The sequence below is a fragment of the Pseudorasbora parva genome, chromosome 1, assembly GCF_024679245.1.
Source record: "Pseudorasbora parva isolate DD20220531a chromosome 1, ASM2467924v1, whole genome shotgun sequence".
NCBI classification, from domain to species: Eukaryota; Metazoa; Chordata; class Actinopteri; order Cypriniformes; family Gobionidae; genus Pseudorasbora; species Pseudorasbora parva.
The window spans coordinates 1,020,001-1,034,858 of record NC_090172.1 but is presented as its reverse complement, the minus strand read 5'-3'; the positions used below and the strand labels follow the sequence as shown (position 1 = coordinate 1,034,858).

At 38.0% G+C, this 14,858-nt stretch overlaps 1 protein-coding gene across 10 annotated transcripts in view; it reads left to right on the top strand.

Annotated features, from left to right (window-relative positions):
- camk2d1 (calcium/calmodulin-dependent protein kinase (CaM kinase) II delta 1) overlaps positions 1–12,612 on the top strand; it is a 108,449-nt gene extending 95,837 nt beyond the window's left edge. For 3 of the 10 annotated variants that reach the window (XM_067450002.1, XM_067449780.1, XM_067450078.1), the window contains 6 exons: positions 1,606–1,650; positions 2,406–2,454; positions 8,755–8,830; positions 8,911–9,005; positions 10,052–10,285; positions 11,893–12,595. In XM_067450002.1, the coding sequence (XP_067306103.1) occupies positions 1,606–1,650; positions 2,406–2,454; positions 8,755–8,830; positions 8,911–9,005; positions 10,052–10,284 (498 nt within the window). In that variant the 3' untranslated portion in view covers position 10,285; positions 11,893–12,595. Of the gene's footprint in view, positions 1–1,605; positions 1,651–2,405; positions 2,455–5,729; positions 6,030–8,754; positions 8,831–8,910; positions 9,006–10,051; positions 10,297–11,892 lie in introns of all 10 variants that reach the window. The other 7 variants (XM_067449881.1, XM_067449928.1, XM_067450239.1 and 4 more) reach the window with 5 other exon arrangements.
- Positions 12,613–14,858: the final 2,246 nt, after the last annotated feature.

Sequence of the window (14,858 nt, the reverse complement as noted above, 5' to 3'; positions counted from 1 at the left end):
TTCTGAATAATCTGTGTGGGCAGATAACATTTGAATAATCGGTGTTGGTAGACATCATTCTGAATAATCGGTGTTGGCAGATATAATTCGGAATAATGGGTTAGCGGCTGACGTCATTCTGAATAATCGGCTAACGGTAGATATCTTTCTGAATAATCGGCTATCGGCGGATAAAGTTAGTATCGATGCTTCTCTAATTATTATAAGCGGTTCTTGTGAATCGAGGCATCATAACTACTATCTCACTATTTCGACTTACTTCAGTACAAATTTCGGTGTGCACATTTTTTTTCGGTTTGCTATTTACAAAGTTGTTAAACAGTGTGGCTTGAGGACAACTCTGCTATGACTTTTATAAGCGATCAGGCATACAAAATCCCATAGACTTAAAATTAGACATATATCTTTTTGAAATCATATTTCTGCATCAGAATGTCCTGGAGACTTGAGGGTGGGCTCATATCACTAGCAAGCAGCCAATAAATGGTGACCCTACAAACCAACCCATAGACTTCTGTTGAAATAGAATAAGATGGATGTCTCTGGATCAAAACATTGTAGAGACACGGGGGTTGTCTCTTTTGACCCAGACTGTCATTAGGCTTTAATTATCACCGTGGCATATTTACAACCTAGCGACCATTTTGAGGACCCTAGCAACCTTAAAGCAACATAAACATGCCACCAGAATATTGTGTAGACATGGGAGTATTAACTCTCTAGCAATCAACCAAAAGACCCTAGTAACTGCCAAGTGCAGAGTTTTGCCACAGCAAGCACCACTCACATTTTCTAAAAAAAAAGATACATGTCTAGTTATTATTGGAACACTTCGGTATTTTCAAAACTCTGCACACAAAAACACAGCTTGCTTTTCAATAAAAACTTGCTGTTGTTACTTCTTTGAATGTTTCTGTTGACAACATGAAACATGATTGTGACAAAAATAAGAACTTTTTTTTATGATCAAAACATTCTGGTGAATGGTGTTCATTAGAACATAATGGTGTCGTTTTAATTTAGTAATTGTAACTATTAGTTAATTAAATAACAAACTATTCAAAATACTGCTCTTATTTCCCCCTACATTTTTAACGCTTAATCTTTAATCTGAAGGTTTTATAAAATAACCTGATACGTCCTTGTTTTACTGCATGCTTTTTCTTGGCTGAATATCCTGTAGTGTTGCTTTAGTGACAATGTTCTGTAGTAATTACCCATATTCCCATCTCACAATGACATGACTAACTCTCTAAACCATTATGCTCTTCTTCCTTTTTTAAAGTTCACCAAAGCTGTGTTACTTTATGATATAATATCAGATTTTTAGACATCACAAAAAATAATAGAAAAAACAACAGCTCTTGGTTTGACCTCTCAGCCTTTTCCGAAGGTTAAGCTCTATTTGTTTAAAAAGTTTTAGGCCGCATTTTGTATCATATTAGTGGAAAGTGTCGGTTAGTTTAGCACATTCAGGATATTTACATCCTGACAGCCATTGACTCAACATGTAATGCTTGGTGTCCTTTAACTCTTCAACTCTGCTACTAATTCTGATCTCTTGTTGTTCTGTTTTATCTTCCTTTCTTTCCCTATGCACCTCAGGAGCCTCAAACTACTGTTATCCACAATCCCACTGATGGAAACAAGGTATTAAAGGTTCACGAGGACTGAGTGGTCTTAAAATAATAAGATAAAAAGGTTATAAATGTGGCTTACTGCATCTGATCAACGTTATCTACTATCACAGACAAGAGCTGTCAATAAAAAAACATTTTTCTCACCCCATTGGCAGATTATTTATCGTATTTTAAGCAAAAACTCTCTTCATTTTGAGTTATTTTTCCCAAAACAAGACAATAATTGTTACTTGTCTAGTAAATGTTTCTTAATGTAAGAATTTTTAGATATTTTGACTAGAAACAAGACAAAAATACTGAGTAAGAAAAGCATTTTTTGCAGTGTGTGATTAAACAGGAAGGTCTTCCTCATCTACTTGAGATCCGATCGACCAAAACGCATCTTAACACCAGGTGTAAACAGGACTGAGTTAAAATATGATCACATTTAATAAGTAATAAATGCAGAAATCCCGATCCGTTCACTGTGCCGCCGTATATATCTTTTCTCCTTCATATGTGTGTTCATCTTTTGTGTGTCTTCTTCAGATGTTTGTCTCAGGTGTTCAGTTCACTTACATTTCGTTCTTGCTTGGTCAGGAAATGAAACACAATGCCAAATGATATCCAAATGTCATAATCTTGCACATTTCTTGGTCAGTCGTCACATCAACACACACTTTCTGTCCTGTTCAGATCAGTTTTAATATTAGAACGCATCAGTCAGAGAAATGAGGTTTTGATTCTGTTTTTACTTTTATTTATATTCCTTTGATTCTCTTTCAGGAATCATCAGAGAGCGCCAACACCACGATTGAAGACGAGGACATTAAAGGTAGAGTTGAACCACTCTGGAGTTATGGCTTTACTTTTACCTTTATATTCATATTCATATTCACCACATATAGAAGGGTCATTCTCAGACAAGAAACATTACAACAGTGCTTCAAAACTTTATGATTCTGAAGAAATATTTGCTGATCTTTCTCTGACTTTTCTGTGAATCGAACTCAGTTATTAGGCCTTTATGCGTTTAAATATGTTAATATGTAAATAAGCTGAATGCAGCTTTTCATTGTGTCATGCTATAAAAGTGTAAAATACAGAATCTGATCACCTGTTTCCTGTATGTATTGTTAGTTTGTCCCACCGGACTCTATAATCTGTGGTTGCGGTTGGTTAATATCTGCTGAGATGAAGCTTTCTTCTCACATGCCTTCTAACTTTCTATTCCTCTTTTTTTCAATCATGAGCTTTGACGCTACGGTTGTGTATTAATATGTGTAGATTAGGTTGTGTGACATGCGGGTGGTCATGTGACTGTGTGTGTTTGATATTGTTTGATATTTAATGGTATTTCATTAGTTATTTATTCTGATTCTAAACATCAAGTCTTCATAAATGTCAAGAGAAATCAATAATGTTCAGAGTGTCTGTTTGAGCGCAAACGGTCTCGTCAGCAGAGGCTATTTACTCTAGCTCCGCCCACTGACGTCTGATTGGCCCAGGTGAAATTACAGAAGGCACTGGATTGTCGACAGTTGCAGTAGTGTAGGGGAAAGGTGTGGCAGAAAGTTATGACGAAAATTGACCCAATTTTGAATCCGCCTTTTGCCGAACTCGCTCCCTTTTCCCATACTATATCAGATCGGAGAGGCATTTATTTTCTCTGTAAATTAAGAAAATTATTGAAAAGTGGAAATAAAGTGTCTAGCGTGTGTTTAGGGTTATTTTATTTTATTTTGTTCAGTTGAGTACTTACAATATGGCAAATGTTTACAACTATTTGTAAATCGTGAGAAACTTGCTACGACTTGAACCGCCGGCACTTGCTATGAAACTTGAACAAGTGTCATAGCAAGTGCCTGCGACTGTGGCGTAATAAAAGTCCCGCCTGCGACTGTGGCGTAATAAAAGTCCCGCCTGCGACTGTGGCGTAATAAAAGTCCCGCCTGCGACTGTGGCATAATTAAAGTCCCGCCTGTGACTGTGGCATAATAAAAGTTCCGCCTGTGACTGTGGCGTAATAAAAGTCCCGCCTGCGACTGTGGCGTAATAAAAGTCCCGCCTGCGACTGTGGCGTAATAAAAGTCCCGCCTGCGACTGTGGCATAATAAAAGTTCCGCCTGCGACTGTGGCGTAATAAAAGTCCCGCCTGCGACTGTGGCGTAATAAAAGTTCCGCCTGTGACTGTGGCGTAATAAAAGTTCCGCCTGCGACTGTGGCGTAATAAAAGTCCCGCCTGCGACTGTGGCGTAATAAAAGTTCCGCCTGTGACTGTGGCGTAATAAAAGTCCCGCCTGCGACTGTGGCGTAATAAAAGTCCCGCCTGCGACTGTGGCATAATTAAAGTCCCGCCTGTGACTGTGGCATAATAAAAGTCCCGCCTGCGACTGTGGCATAATAACAGTCCCGCCTGCGACTGCGGCGTAATAAAAGTCCCACCTGTGACTGTGGCATAATAAAAGTCCCGCCTGCGACTGTGGCGTAATAAAAGTCCCGCCTGCGACTGTGGCATAATAAAAGTCCTGCCTGCGACTGTGGCATAATAAAAGTCCCGCCTGCGACTGTGGCATAATAAAAGTCCCGCCTGTGACTGTGGCGTAATAAAAGTTCCGCCTGCGACTGTGGCGTAATAAAAGTCCCGCCTGCGACTGTGGCGTAATAAAAGTTCCGCCTGTGACTGTGGCGTAATAAAAGTCCCGCCTGCGACTGTGGCGTAATAAAAGTCCCGCCTGCGACTGTGGCATAATTAAAGTCCCGCCTGTGACTGTGGCATAATAAAAGTCCCGCCTGCGACTGTGGCATAATAACAGTCCCGCCTGCGACTGTGGCGTAATAAAAGTCCCACCTGTGACTGTGGCATAATAAAAGTCCCGCCTGCGACTGTGGCGTAATAAAAGTCCCGCCTGCGACTGTGGCATAATAAAAGTCCTGCCTGCGACTGTGGCATAATAAAAGTCCCGCCTGCGACTGTGGCGTAATAAAAGTCCCGCCTGCGACTGTGGCGTAATAAAAGTCCCGCCTGCGACTGTGGCATAATTAAAGTCCCGCCTGTGACTGTGGCATAATAAAAGTTCCGCCTGTGACTGTGGCGTAATAAAAGTTCCGCCTGCGACTGTGGCGTAATAAAAGTTCCGCCTGCGACTGTGGCGTAATAAAAGTCCCGCCTGCGACTGTGGCGTAATAAAAGTCCCGCCTGCGACTGTGGCGTAATAAAAGTTCCGCCTGTGACTGTGGCGTAATAAAAGTCCCGCCTGCGACTGTGGCGTAATAAAAGTCCCGCCTGCGACTGTGGCATAATTAAAGTCCCGCCTGTGACTGTGGCATAATAAAAGTCCCGCCTGCGACTGTGGCATAATAACAGTCCCGCCTGCGACTGTGGCGTAATAAAAGTCCCACCTGTGACTGTGGCATAATAAAAGTCCCGCCTGCGACTGTGGCGTAATAAAAGTCCCGCCTGCGACTGTGGCATAATAAAAGTCCTGCCTGCGACTGTGGCATAATAAAAGTCCCGCCTGCGACTGTGGCATAATAAAAGTCCCACCTGCGACTGGTGTAATAAAAGTCCCTCCTGCTACTGTGACATAATAAAAGTTCCACCTGCGACTGGCGTAATAAAAGTCCAGCCTGCGACTGTGGCATAATAAAAGTCCCTCCTGCTACTCTGGCGTAATAAGAGTCCCGCCGGCGACTGTACCTTTAAAGAAGTTTTTTTTGTTCATGCAAAACTTCACAAACAGTTCAAAATCTTAAAAAAATATATTTTTAATTCTGTCAAAGCTCTGAAATGTACTGTAAACGTTGTAAAATGATGCCTTTGGTTTTTGCGTGTCTTGTGAACGAAACGCCATGATGATAGTGTAAAAGATACATGTATTTACAAGCCAGATGTTCCTGTGCCATTTGTCATTCCTTGCTGTTTCATTCATGTCTGTTTTCAGGGGTCTAAATCTGTTATTCATCTTCTGTTTTTATCAACCTCACCCTCCTGCTTTTTGCCCGCACATTATCAATCCATGATTACATTTATTTGCTTTCCCATCCCTCCATTTATCCTGCCCGTGATATTCTTCCCATGTGAATAAATCCTCTGTTTACTCGGGTCAGTTTACCGCCTGTCTGATGCTCCAGCTAGAATGTACAAGCGTGAACGGTCTCATTCCCAGCAGTCTAGTTCTTCCTCTTCCTCCTCTTTTTCTTGGGAATGGTACTTCCCAAACGCGTGGCCTGATGAAGTCTGCTGTAACCGCATTCTCAAAGCCATCCTGGCTCTCTACCTGCTTGTTTTCCTATTGGCCTTTTTGGCTTTCATCCACATCAACTCCACAGCCAATTGTGGCCAGTGCATTAATCCCAAGGCTGCTCCCAAACGGTCTCCGCTAATCCAGAGCCACATCACCAATCAGTGTAAGTGACAGGAGAGAGACAGGAAGTCAACGCACACTTTTGAAACCAACACAATCTCATGGCAGTTCGTAACTATTCTGTGTTTTGGTGAATTGATGGCTAATTCGTATGATCTTTTGTTTTCATATGATTTAGGGGTGGAAGTTAATGCTCTAATAATAATCATAAGTTTTTGTATGATTCACATTGTACAAATTCATACAAAATTGCAACCTTGTAAAACAGTTACGTTTTCCTGTGAGATTGGCTGAACCAGCCACATGATTGCAAACCGCTAAAAACATATGCAAGCAGACATTATTATTATTATTTCTGTGATTTGCACAGACAAGACCTCAGCTGTTGTCAGTTAAGCCAAGCGATATATTATTTTTAGATGCTGGATTCAGTTTTCTATGGAAGCTTGTTTTCACCATGAAATAAAATAAACCAAAAAGGTAATTGGGACTTTTTGTCTCACATGACTTTTTCTTACAATTGCGGGTTAAGATGTCAGAATTGTGAGATATATCTGTGAAATAAAGTCGCATTTGCAAGAAAAAAAGTCAGTATTACAAATGTAAATAGCAGAACTGAGATATAAATTCACAAATGCTCGTAATAAGGGCCATTTCTTTTAAAGTTTTTAAAAAAGTCTGGTCGTAATTTAGAAGTTTTCTCGCAGTTATTTGCAAGTTTATATCACACACTTCTGAGGGGAAAAAAGTCTGAATTGCAGGCTTATCTTGCAGGCTTATATCAGAAATGTGAGATATAAATTTGCAATTGTGCATTAAAAAAGCCATTTCTGAGAAAAATCAGCCAACAATTCTGAAATGTACTTGTGAGTCTATATCAATTCTGAGAAAAGAAAAGTCAAAATTGCGAGATGTAAACACGCAATTGCGAATTGAAAAGACAGACTTGTGAGAAACAAAGTTGAGAAGCAACTTTTGTGCGAATCCTGTGTTTTACTGAGACTCATTAGCAAAGCAGCCTAGAGTACACTGATTCACACACACATGTTCTGAACTCATTCAGTAAACATGATGGAAGGACCTAAATATGACCAAAAAATCACATTCTAGGTTGGTCCCCTGGAGGTCCTGCAAACGTCATGGGAATGTAGTGTAGAGACCTAGAGGGACCGTCCTATAGTAATGGTACCCTAAATATTCAGAGAACGTCCAGATCGTTCCCTGAAGGGCCGCCAAATAACGTCCCCCAACCCTTTAAAGCAAAGGTCGGCAACTGGTGGCAAATTGGCCCGCCAGGGAAAATATCTGGCCCGCAGCCAGATCGTTTTGATAGCGGCTCAGAAAAAAAATTATCAGTCAGAAAAAAAATTATCTGGTTGCCTTAAAATTTTTAGTTAATACAATGAAAATTGTTTGAGATTCGACAACCTTTATTAAAATATTATTAAGAGATTTTGGGTAATTGTGTGTTTTATTTGTGATGGCGCAGCCAAATTGTGCTATTTTCATGATTTATCACATTTTTTTGTGTGGTTCAGATACAATAATATTTAGAGTTTCTATTTATTAAACACATTTCCTTCATTGTATCAACTCAAATTTTTAATTTCAATAAACTCAAAATTTGAAGGCAACCAGGTTACTTACTTTTTTAAGTTAAACCAACAAAAATGTTTACAGTGTGAGCTATGACTACCTTACCTTATTATCTTGCTCACAATCAACTACAGTGTTCGTCTCCACTGCCATTGGTCGTCCAAGTATTGTGTCGCTGTGTCTTCTCATTTGCATCTCATTTGCATCTCATTGCATCAAATCACCAACCCTCATGGACTGTGAGTGACTTCCTGGCCGTTTTCTCTGAAAATCTCTCACCTTAGGAAGGAATACAATTTATTATGATTTATAAACCTGGTTGGACACAATCTTTCCACACTCTAATGCTCACACCATTCTCGTCCTTGTCTTATTTAGAGTTTGATGAGAGCGCGTGTTCATTTGGGGCTGTCATTTTGTCAGTGTCACCAAAGCACTGAAGCGTCTCTGCAAACATCTGGTTTTGTCTCTAATTTTGATTGTGACGTGTCCCTTGAGGTGCGGGGGTGCAATAAGATGTTTAAGGTGCATTAGTGCCCTCTAGTGGCAATGGGAATAACTGCAATGTGAAAGAGACGTTTCATTTCAGAGAGCACAACTCACACCCACACTGCAAAAAATGCTCTTCTTATTTAGTATTGTTGTCTTGTTTCCAGTCTAAATATCTAAATATTCTTAAATCAAGATGCATTTACTAGATAAGTAAAAAATATTCTTATTTCTGTTTGGGACGGAAACAAGATTTCAATCAGAAATAAGATTATTTTTCTCACCCCATTGGCAGATCATTTTGCCTGCGTTAAGCAAAAACTCTCTTCATTTAGATTTTATTTTCAACAAAATACCTTATGTGGTTTTACTGATCTAGTAAATGCATCTTGATTTAAGAATTGTTAGATATTTAGACTGGAAACAAGACAACATGACTGAGTAAGAAGAGCATTTTTTTCTAGTGTAAAAAGATATATACTAACTAAAGTCACATTATTTTATTTGTCTTGTATTAACGTTATGTTTACAGACTTAATAATATTTCCACAAACATGATATTTTAGGAAATCATGGGCTGACACTGTTTCTGTCTGGGACTGTATTTTTCTTAAGATTACTAATGTTTAACGCAGTTTTTCACTTTTTGTTCTGTGTCTTTTGTGTTCATTTGTGTGTTTTAGCACGGAAACAGGAGATCATCAAAGTCACAGAGCTGCTGATTGAAGCCATCAATAATGGAGATTTTGAAGCGTACACGTGAGTGTTTTCATCTCATTGGTCCTCCTTCACTCTGTCTTTTCTTTTAGCATTAATAATATGTTAATAATATTCCACAGGAAGATTTGTGACCCTGGACTGACATCTTTTGAACCTGAAGCTTTGGGAAACCTGGTGGAGGGGACGGATTTCCACAGGTTCTACTTTGAAAATGGTACGTTTTTAAGGAGTAATTTAACCAAACGTCTGTCATCATTTACACACTGCAAAAAATGCTCTTCTTATTTAGTTTTTTTTTTTTAGATTTCAATCAGAAACAGGATTATTTTTCTCACCCCATTGGCAGATCATTTTGCCTGGTTTAAGCAAAAGCTCATTTTGATTTAATTTTTAAGAAAACAAGGAAAAATATGTCATTTTACTCATATAGTAAATGCATCTTGATTTAATAATTGTTAGATATTTAGACTGGAAACGAGACAAAATTAGTAAGAAGAGCATTTTGTGCAGTGCATGTGTTTCCATATCCTTATATCTTCTATTGAACACAGAATGATGAAATTGAGTTGGCTGTCAAGCTCCAACATGCATATTGTTTTAATGACTTTTATGAGATTTTATTGCACTTGGTGGTTATAATATGCAACTCGCTGAGAAATACAGTTCAGGCCAAACGTTTGCACACATCACTATTTGTAATGTTTTTCAAAAAAGTTTCTTCTGCTCATTAAGCCTGCATTTATTTGATCAAAAATACAGGAAAAAATGTAAAATTGTGATCTATTATTACAATTTAAAATATTTGGTTTTCAATTTATTCTACTTTAAATGTTGATTTATTTGTGTGCTCAGAGCTGAATGTTCAGGATGGTTCCTCCAGTCTTCAGTGATCATGATCCTTCAGAAATCATTCTCAGATGAGGATTCATTACGAGTGTTGGACACAGTTCTGCTGATTAATATTTTTTCATAACCCGTGATACCTTTTTATAATACTTTGATGAATCACTGAAGACTGGAGGAATGATCCTGAAAATTCAGCTCTGATCACAGAAATAAATGATCATTTAAAGTATAATAAATTGAAAACCAAATATTTAAAAATTGTAATAATAGATCACAATAATAATTATTTTTTCTGTATTTTTGATCAAATAAATGCAGGCTTGATGAGCAGAAGAAACTTCTTTCAAAAACATTACAAATAGTAATAGCCTGCACTGTACATGAGGTGTGTTCATTATTGTCCCTCTCTTCTAGCTCTCTCCAAAGGCCACAAACCCATCCACACCATCCTGCTGAACCCTCATGTGCATCTAATCGGTGAGGACGCTGCATGCGTGGCTTATATAAGGCTCACCCAATACATGGATGTCAACAATATACCACGCACCATGCAGTCTGAGGAAACCCGAGTCTGGCACCGTCGTGATGGCAAATGGCAGAACATCCACTTTCACCGGTCCGGCTCGCCAACTGTGCCCACCAAGTGAGGTCTGTCTTTGGCAAGTCACCTTTATTCTTCTTTTAAATCACACTTTTTACAATACAGATTGTACAGCTGCACGATAAACTGATAATCTCAATTATTTTGCTCAAAATTATAATCACAATTATTCTATAAAAAAGGGTACACTGCAAAAAATGCTTTTTTGGGAAGAATAACTCAAAACTAAGAGAGTTTTTGCTTAAAATAAGCAAAATTATATGCCACCTGGGTAAGTAAAATAATCTTGTTTTCTGTTTGAATTAACTTTATTTTTCTTAAACCATTGGCAGATTAATTTGGTTATTTTAAGCAAAAACTCTTAATTTTGAGTATTTTTTTCCCAAAACAAGAAAAGAATTTTTACTAAATTACTAAAAAAAAGTGGTTTAAGAATTTTTAGATGTTTGGACTAGAACGACAAAAATACTAAGTAAGAAAAGCATTTTTTGCAGCGCAGCACAAAATGGACGTGGTGGGAGAGGGGGCGCAAAAAGTGCCGGTCCATTTAATGGCCCAATAGAAAATAATGAAAACCAGGACATTTTCATCACTTTATAAAAAACAGCCAGGATGGCCAGGACAGGACTTTAAAACAGGACCTGTCCTGGGATAACAGAACGTTCGGTCCCCCTATTGAGTTCTTATTGCTATAATCACTGCTTATTACGCTTAAACAGTCAAATACACACAGAATAATGTCAAAATACCAGTCTTGACGAGTATTCACGTAAACACAGTTAGTTCTGTTTTCAGTGCCTGGTCTTGCCAAATTATAATATAAGATAATATTAAAAATATCTCTATGGCAGTTTTCCCCATGGTATCACTGTAAAAATGGTTGCCAGTGAAAATGCTGAGTGGCTAGTAACTTTGGAAAACCACTAAAAAGCACATAAAAGCGTATTTAGCACACAGCGTTGTTTTGGATGTTCGGTAAGTCCTGTCACAAAATATACGTCATAAAACTCTTTTTTTATTGTTTTGTATCTTTAGGTTCGGTCTTGACAGTGTGAACGCTAAGCAAACCAGGCCCAAATCTGGCCCAACACTGTCGCTGTTTGGGGGACTAAATGTGTAATTTTATTATTTGGTCCGGACCTAAATAACCAAGAAAACCAGACCACAAGATAATCAGATCATATTAAACATTTTAATAATCTAAAGAAGCTTTTGTGCAGAGGAATAGATGTTAAAGTTTCTGGTAACACTTTATTTTAAGGTTCAGTTATTAACTATTAACTAGTTGCTTATTATCATGCATATTACTAGGATATTGTCTGTTTATTAGCACTTATAAAGCTCATATTAATGCCTTATTCTGCATGAGCTTATTCTACATCCCTTAATCCGACCCAATACCTAAACTTAAATGCTACAAAAACTACCTTACTAACTATTAATAAGCAGTAAATTAGGAGTTTATGAGGCAAAAGTCGGAGTTAATAGTCAATGTGTGTTCCTCATACTAAAGTGATACCAAGTTTCTTGTTCCATTGATAACCAAATTAAAAATAAAAATAACAAATGTTATGATTTCCACAATTCAAAGACATGTTTGATCTGTTAGTCTATGTATAAAAATGCAATAACTAATATTTTTTAACTTTTTCAGTTAATATGGCCTCCGGAGCACAGCTGAGCTTCATCGAGTGTCCGCCCGACTCAACCATGATCTTCACAGTTCGCTCTGCTGTACCAGAGTCTTGTTTACATTTACTGCTGGACTTATAGAATATATATCGAGAGAGTCATTTCATATCAGGATGTGGTGTGTTTGTATGCGAGTACACTTACATGTATTGAGTATGCTGTTTGCACACTGTACTCATTTATGTGAAAAGCATGTTCTTACTTAATACTCAAATCTTTTTTAAAGGGTTAACTTTTTTGTATAACAAAATATACGGAGCCATTTGTTAGTAATATGTGGTGTTTGGGTACAGGGATACTGTATATCATAAAATATTTTTAGTTTTTGTTTTAATTAGTGTTGTCAAAGCGATTAATCGCAAACATTTATGTTATATAGGATTAATTGTGATTAATCACACTGTCAAATCAATCCCGATTAAACGCAAACATGTACGTTAGATGTGATCTGTTGTGATTAATCGTGTTGCCACGCACGATAGATGAGATTAATCGAGATCAATCGCAAACACTGTAGATGAGATTAATCGAGATCAATCGCAAACACTGTAGATAAGATTAATCGAGATCAATCGCAAACTGTAGATGTGATTAATCGAGATCAATCGCGAACACTGTAGATGTGATTAATCGAGATCAACCGCAAACACTGTAGATGTGATTAATCGAGATCAATCGCAAACACTGTAGATGTGATTAATCGAGATCAATCGCAAACACTGTAGATGAGATTAATCGAGATCAATCGCAAACACTGTAGATGTGATTAATCGAGATCAATCGCAAACACTGTAGATGAGATTAATCGAGATCAATCGCAAACACTGTAGATGAGATTAATCGAGATCAATCGCAAACACTGTAGATGAGATTAATCGAGATCAATCGCAAACACTGTAGATGTGATTAATCGAGATCAATCGCAAACACTGTAGATGTGATTAATCGAGATCAATCGCAAACACTGTAGATGAGATTAATCGAGATCAATCGCAAACACTGTAGATGTGATTAATCGAGATCAATCGCAAACACTGTAGATGAGATTAATCGAGATCAATCGCAAACACTGTAGATGAGATTAATCGAGATCAATCGCAAACACTGTAGATGAGATTAATCGAGATCAATCGCAAACACTGTAGATGAGATTAATCGAGATCAATCGCAAACACTGTAGATGAGATTAATCGAGATCAATCGCAAACTGTAGATGAGATTAATCGAGATCAGTCGCAAACACTGTAGATGTGATTAATCGAGATCAATCGCAAACACTGTAGATGAGATTAATCGAGATCAATCGCGAACACTGTAGATGAGATTAATCGAGATCAATCGCAAACACTGTAGATGTGATTAATCGAGATCAATCGCAAACACTGTAGATGTGATTAATCGAGATCAATCGCAAACGCTGTAGATGTGATTAATCGAGATCAATCGCAAACACTGTAGATGAGATTAATCGAGATCAATCGCGAACACTGTAGATGAGATTAATCGAGATCAATCGCAAACACTGTAGATGAGATTAATCGAGATCAATCGCAAACACTGTAGATGAGATCAATCGAGATCAATCGCAAACTGTAGATGAGATTAATCGAGATCAGTCGCAAACACTGTAGATGTGATTAATCGAGATCAATCGCAAACACTGTAGATGTGATTAATCGAGATCAATCGCGAACACTGTAGATGTGATTAATCGAGATCAATCGCAAACACTGTAGATGTGATTAATCGAGATCAATCGCAAACACTGTAGATGTGATTAATCGAGATCAATCGCAAACACTGTAGATGTGATTAATCGAGATCAATCGCAAACACTGTAGATGAGATTAATCGAGATCAATCGCAAACACTGTAGATGAGATTAATCGAGATCAATCGCAAACACTGTAGATGTGATTAATCGAGATCAATCGCAAACACTGTAGATGAGATTAATCGAGATCAATCGCAAACACTGTAGATGAGATTAATCGAGATCAATCGCGAACACTGTAGATGAGATTAATCGAGATCAATCGCGAACACTGTAGATGAGATTAATCGAGATCAATCGCAAACACTGTAGATGGGATTAATCGAGACCAATCGCAAACACTGTAGATGAGATTAATCGAGATCAATCGCAAACACTGTAGATGAGATTAATCGAGATCAATCGCGAACACTGTAGATGAGATTAATCGAGATCAATCGCAAACACTGTAGATGAGATTAATCGAGATCAATCGCAAACACTGTAGATGAGATTAATCGAGACCAATCGCAAACACTGTAGATGAGATTAATCGAGATCAATCGCGAACACTGTAGATGAGATTAATCGAGATCAATCGCAAACACTGTAGATGAGATTAATCGAGATCAATCGCGAACACTGTAGATGAGATTAATCGAGATCAATCGCGAACACTGTAGATGAGATTAATCGAGATCAATCGCAAACACTGTAGATGGGATTAATCGAGATCAATCGCAAACACTGTAGATGCGATTAATCGAGATCAATCGCGAACACTGTAGATGAGATTAATCGAGATCAATCGCAAACACTGTAGATGAGATTAATCGAGATCAATCGCAAACACTGTAGATGAGATTAATCGAGATCAATCGCAAACACTGTAGATGAGATTAATCGAGATCAATCGCAAACACTGTAGATGTGATTAATCGAGATCAATCGCAAACACTGTAGATGGGATTAATCGAGATCAATCGCAAACACTGTAGATGAGATTAATCGAGATCAATCGCAAACACTGTAGATGTGATTAATCGAGATCAATCGCAAACACTGTAGATGAGATTAATCGAGATCAATCGCAAACACTGTAGATGAGATTAATCGAGATCAATCGCAAACACTGTAGATGGGATTAATCGAGATCAATCGCAAACACTGTAGAT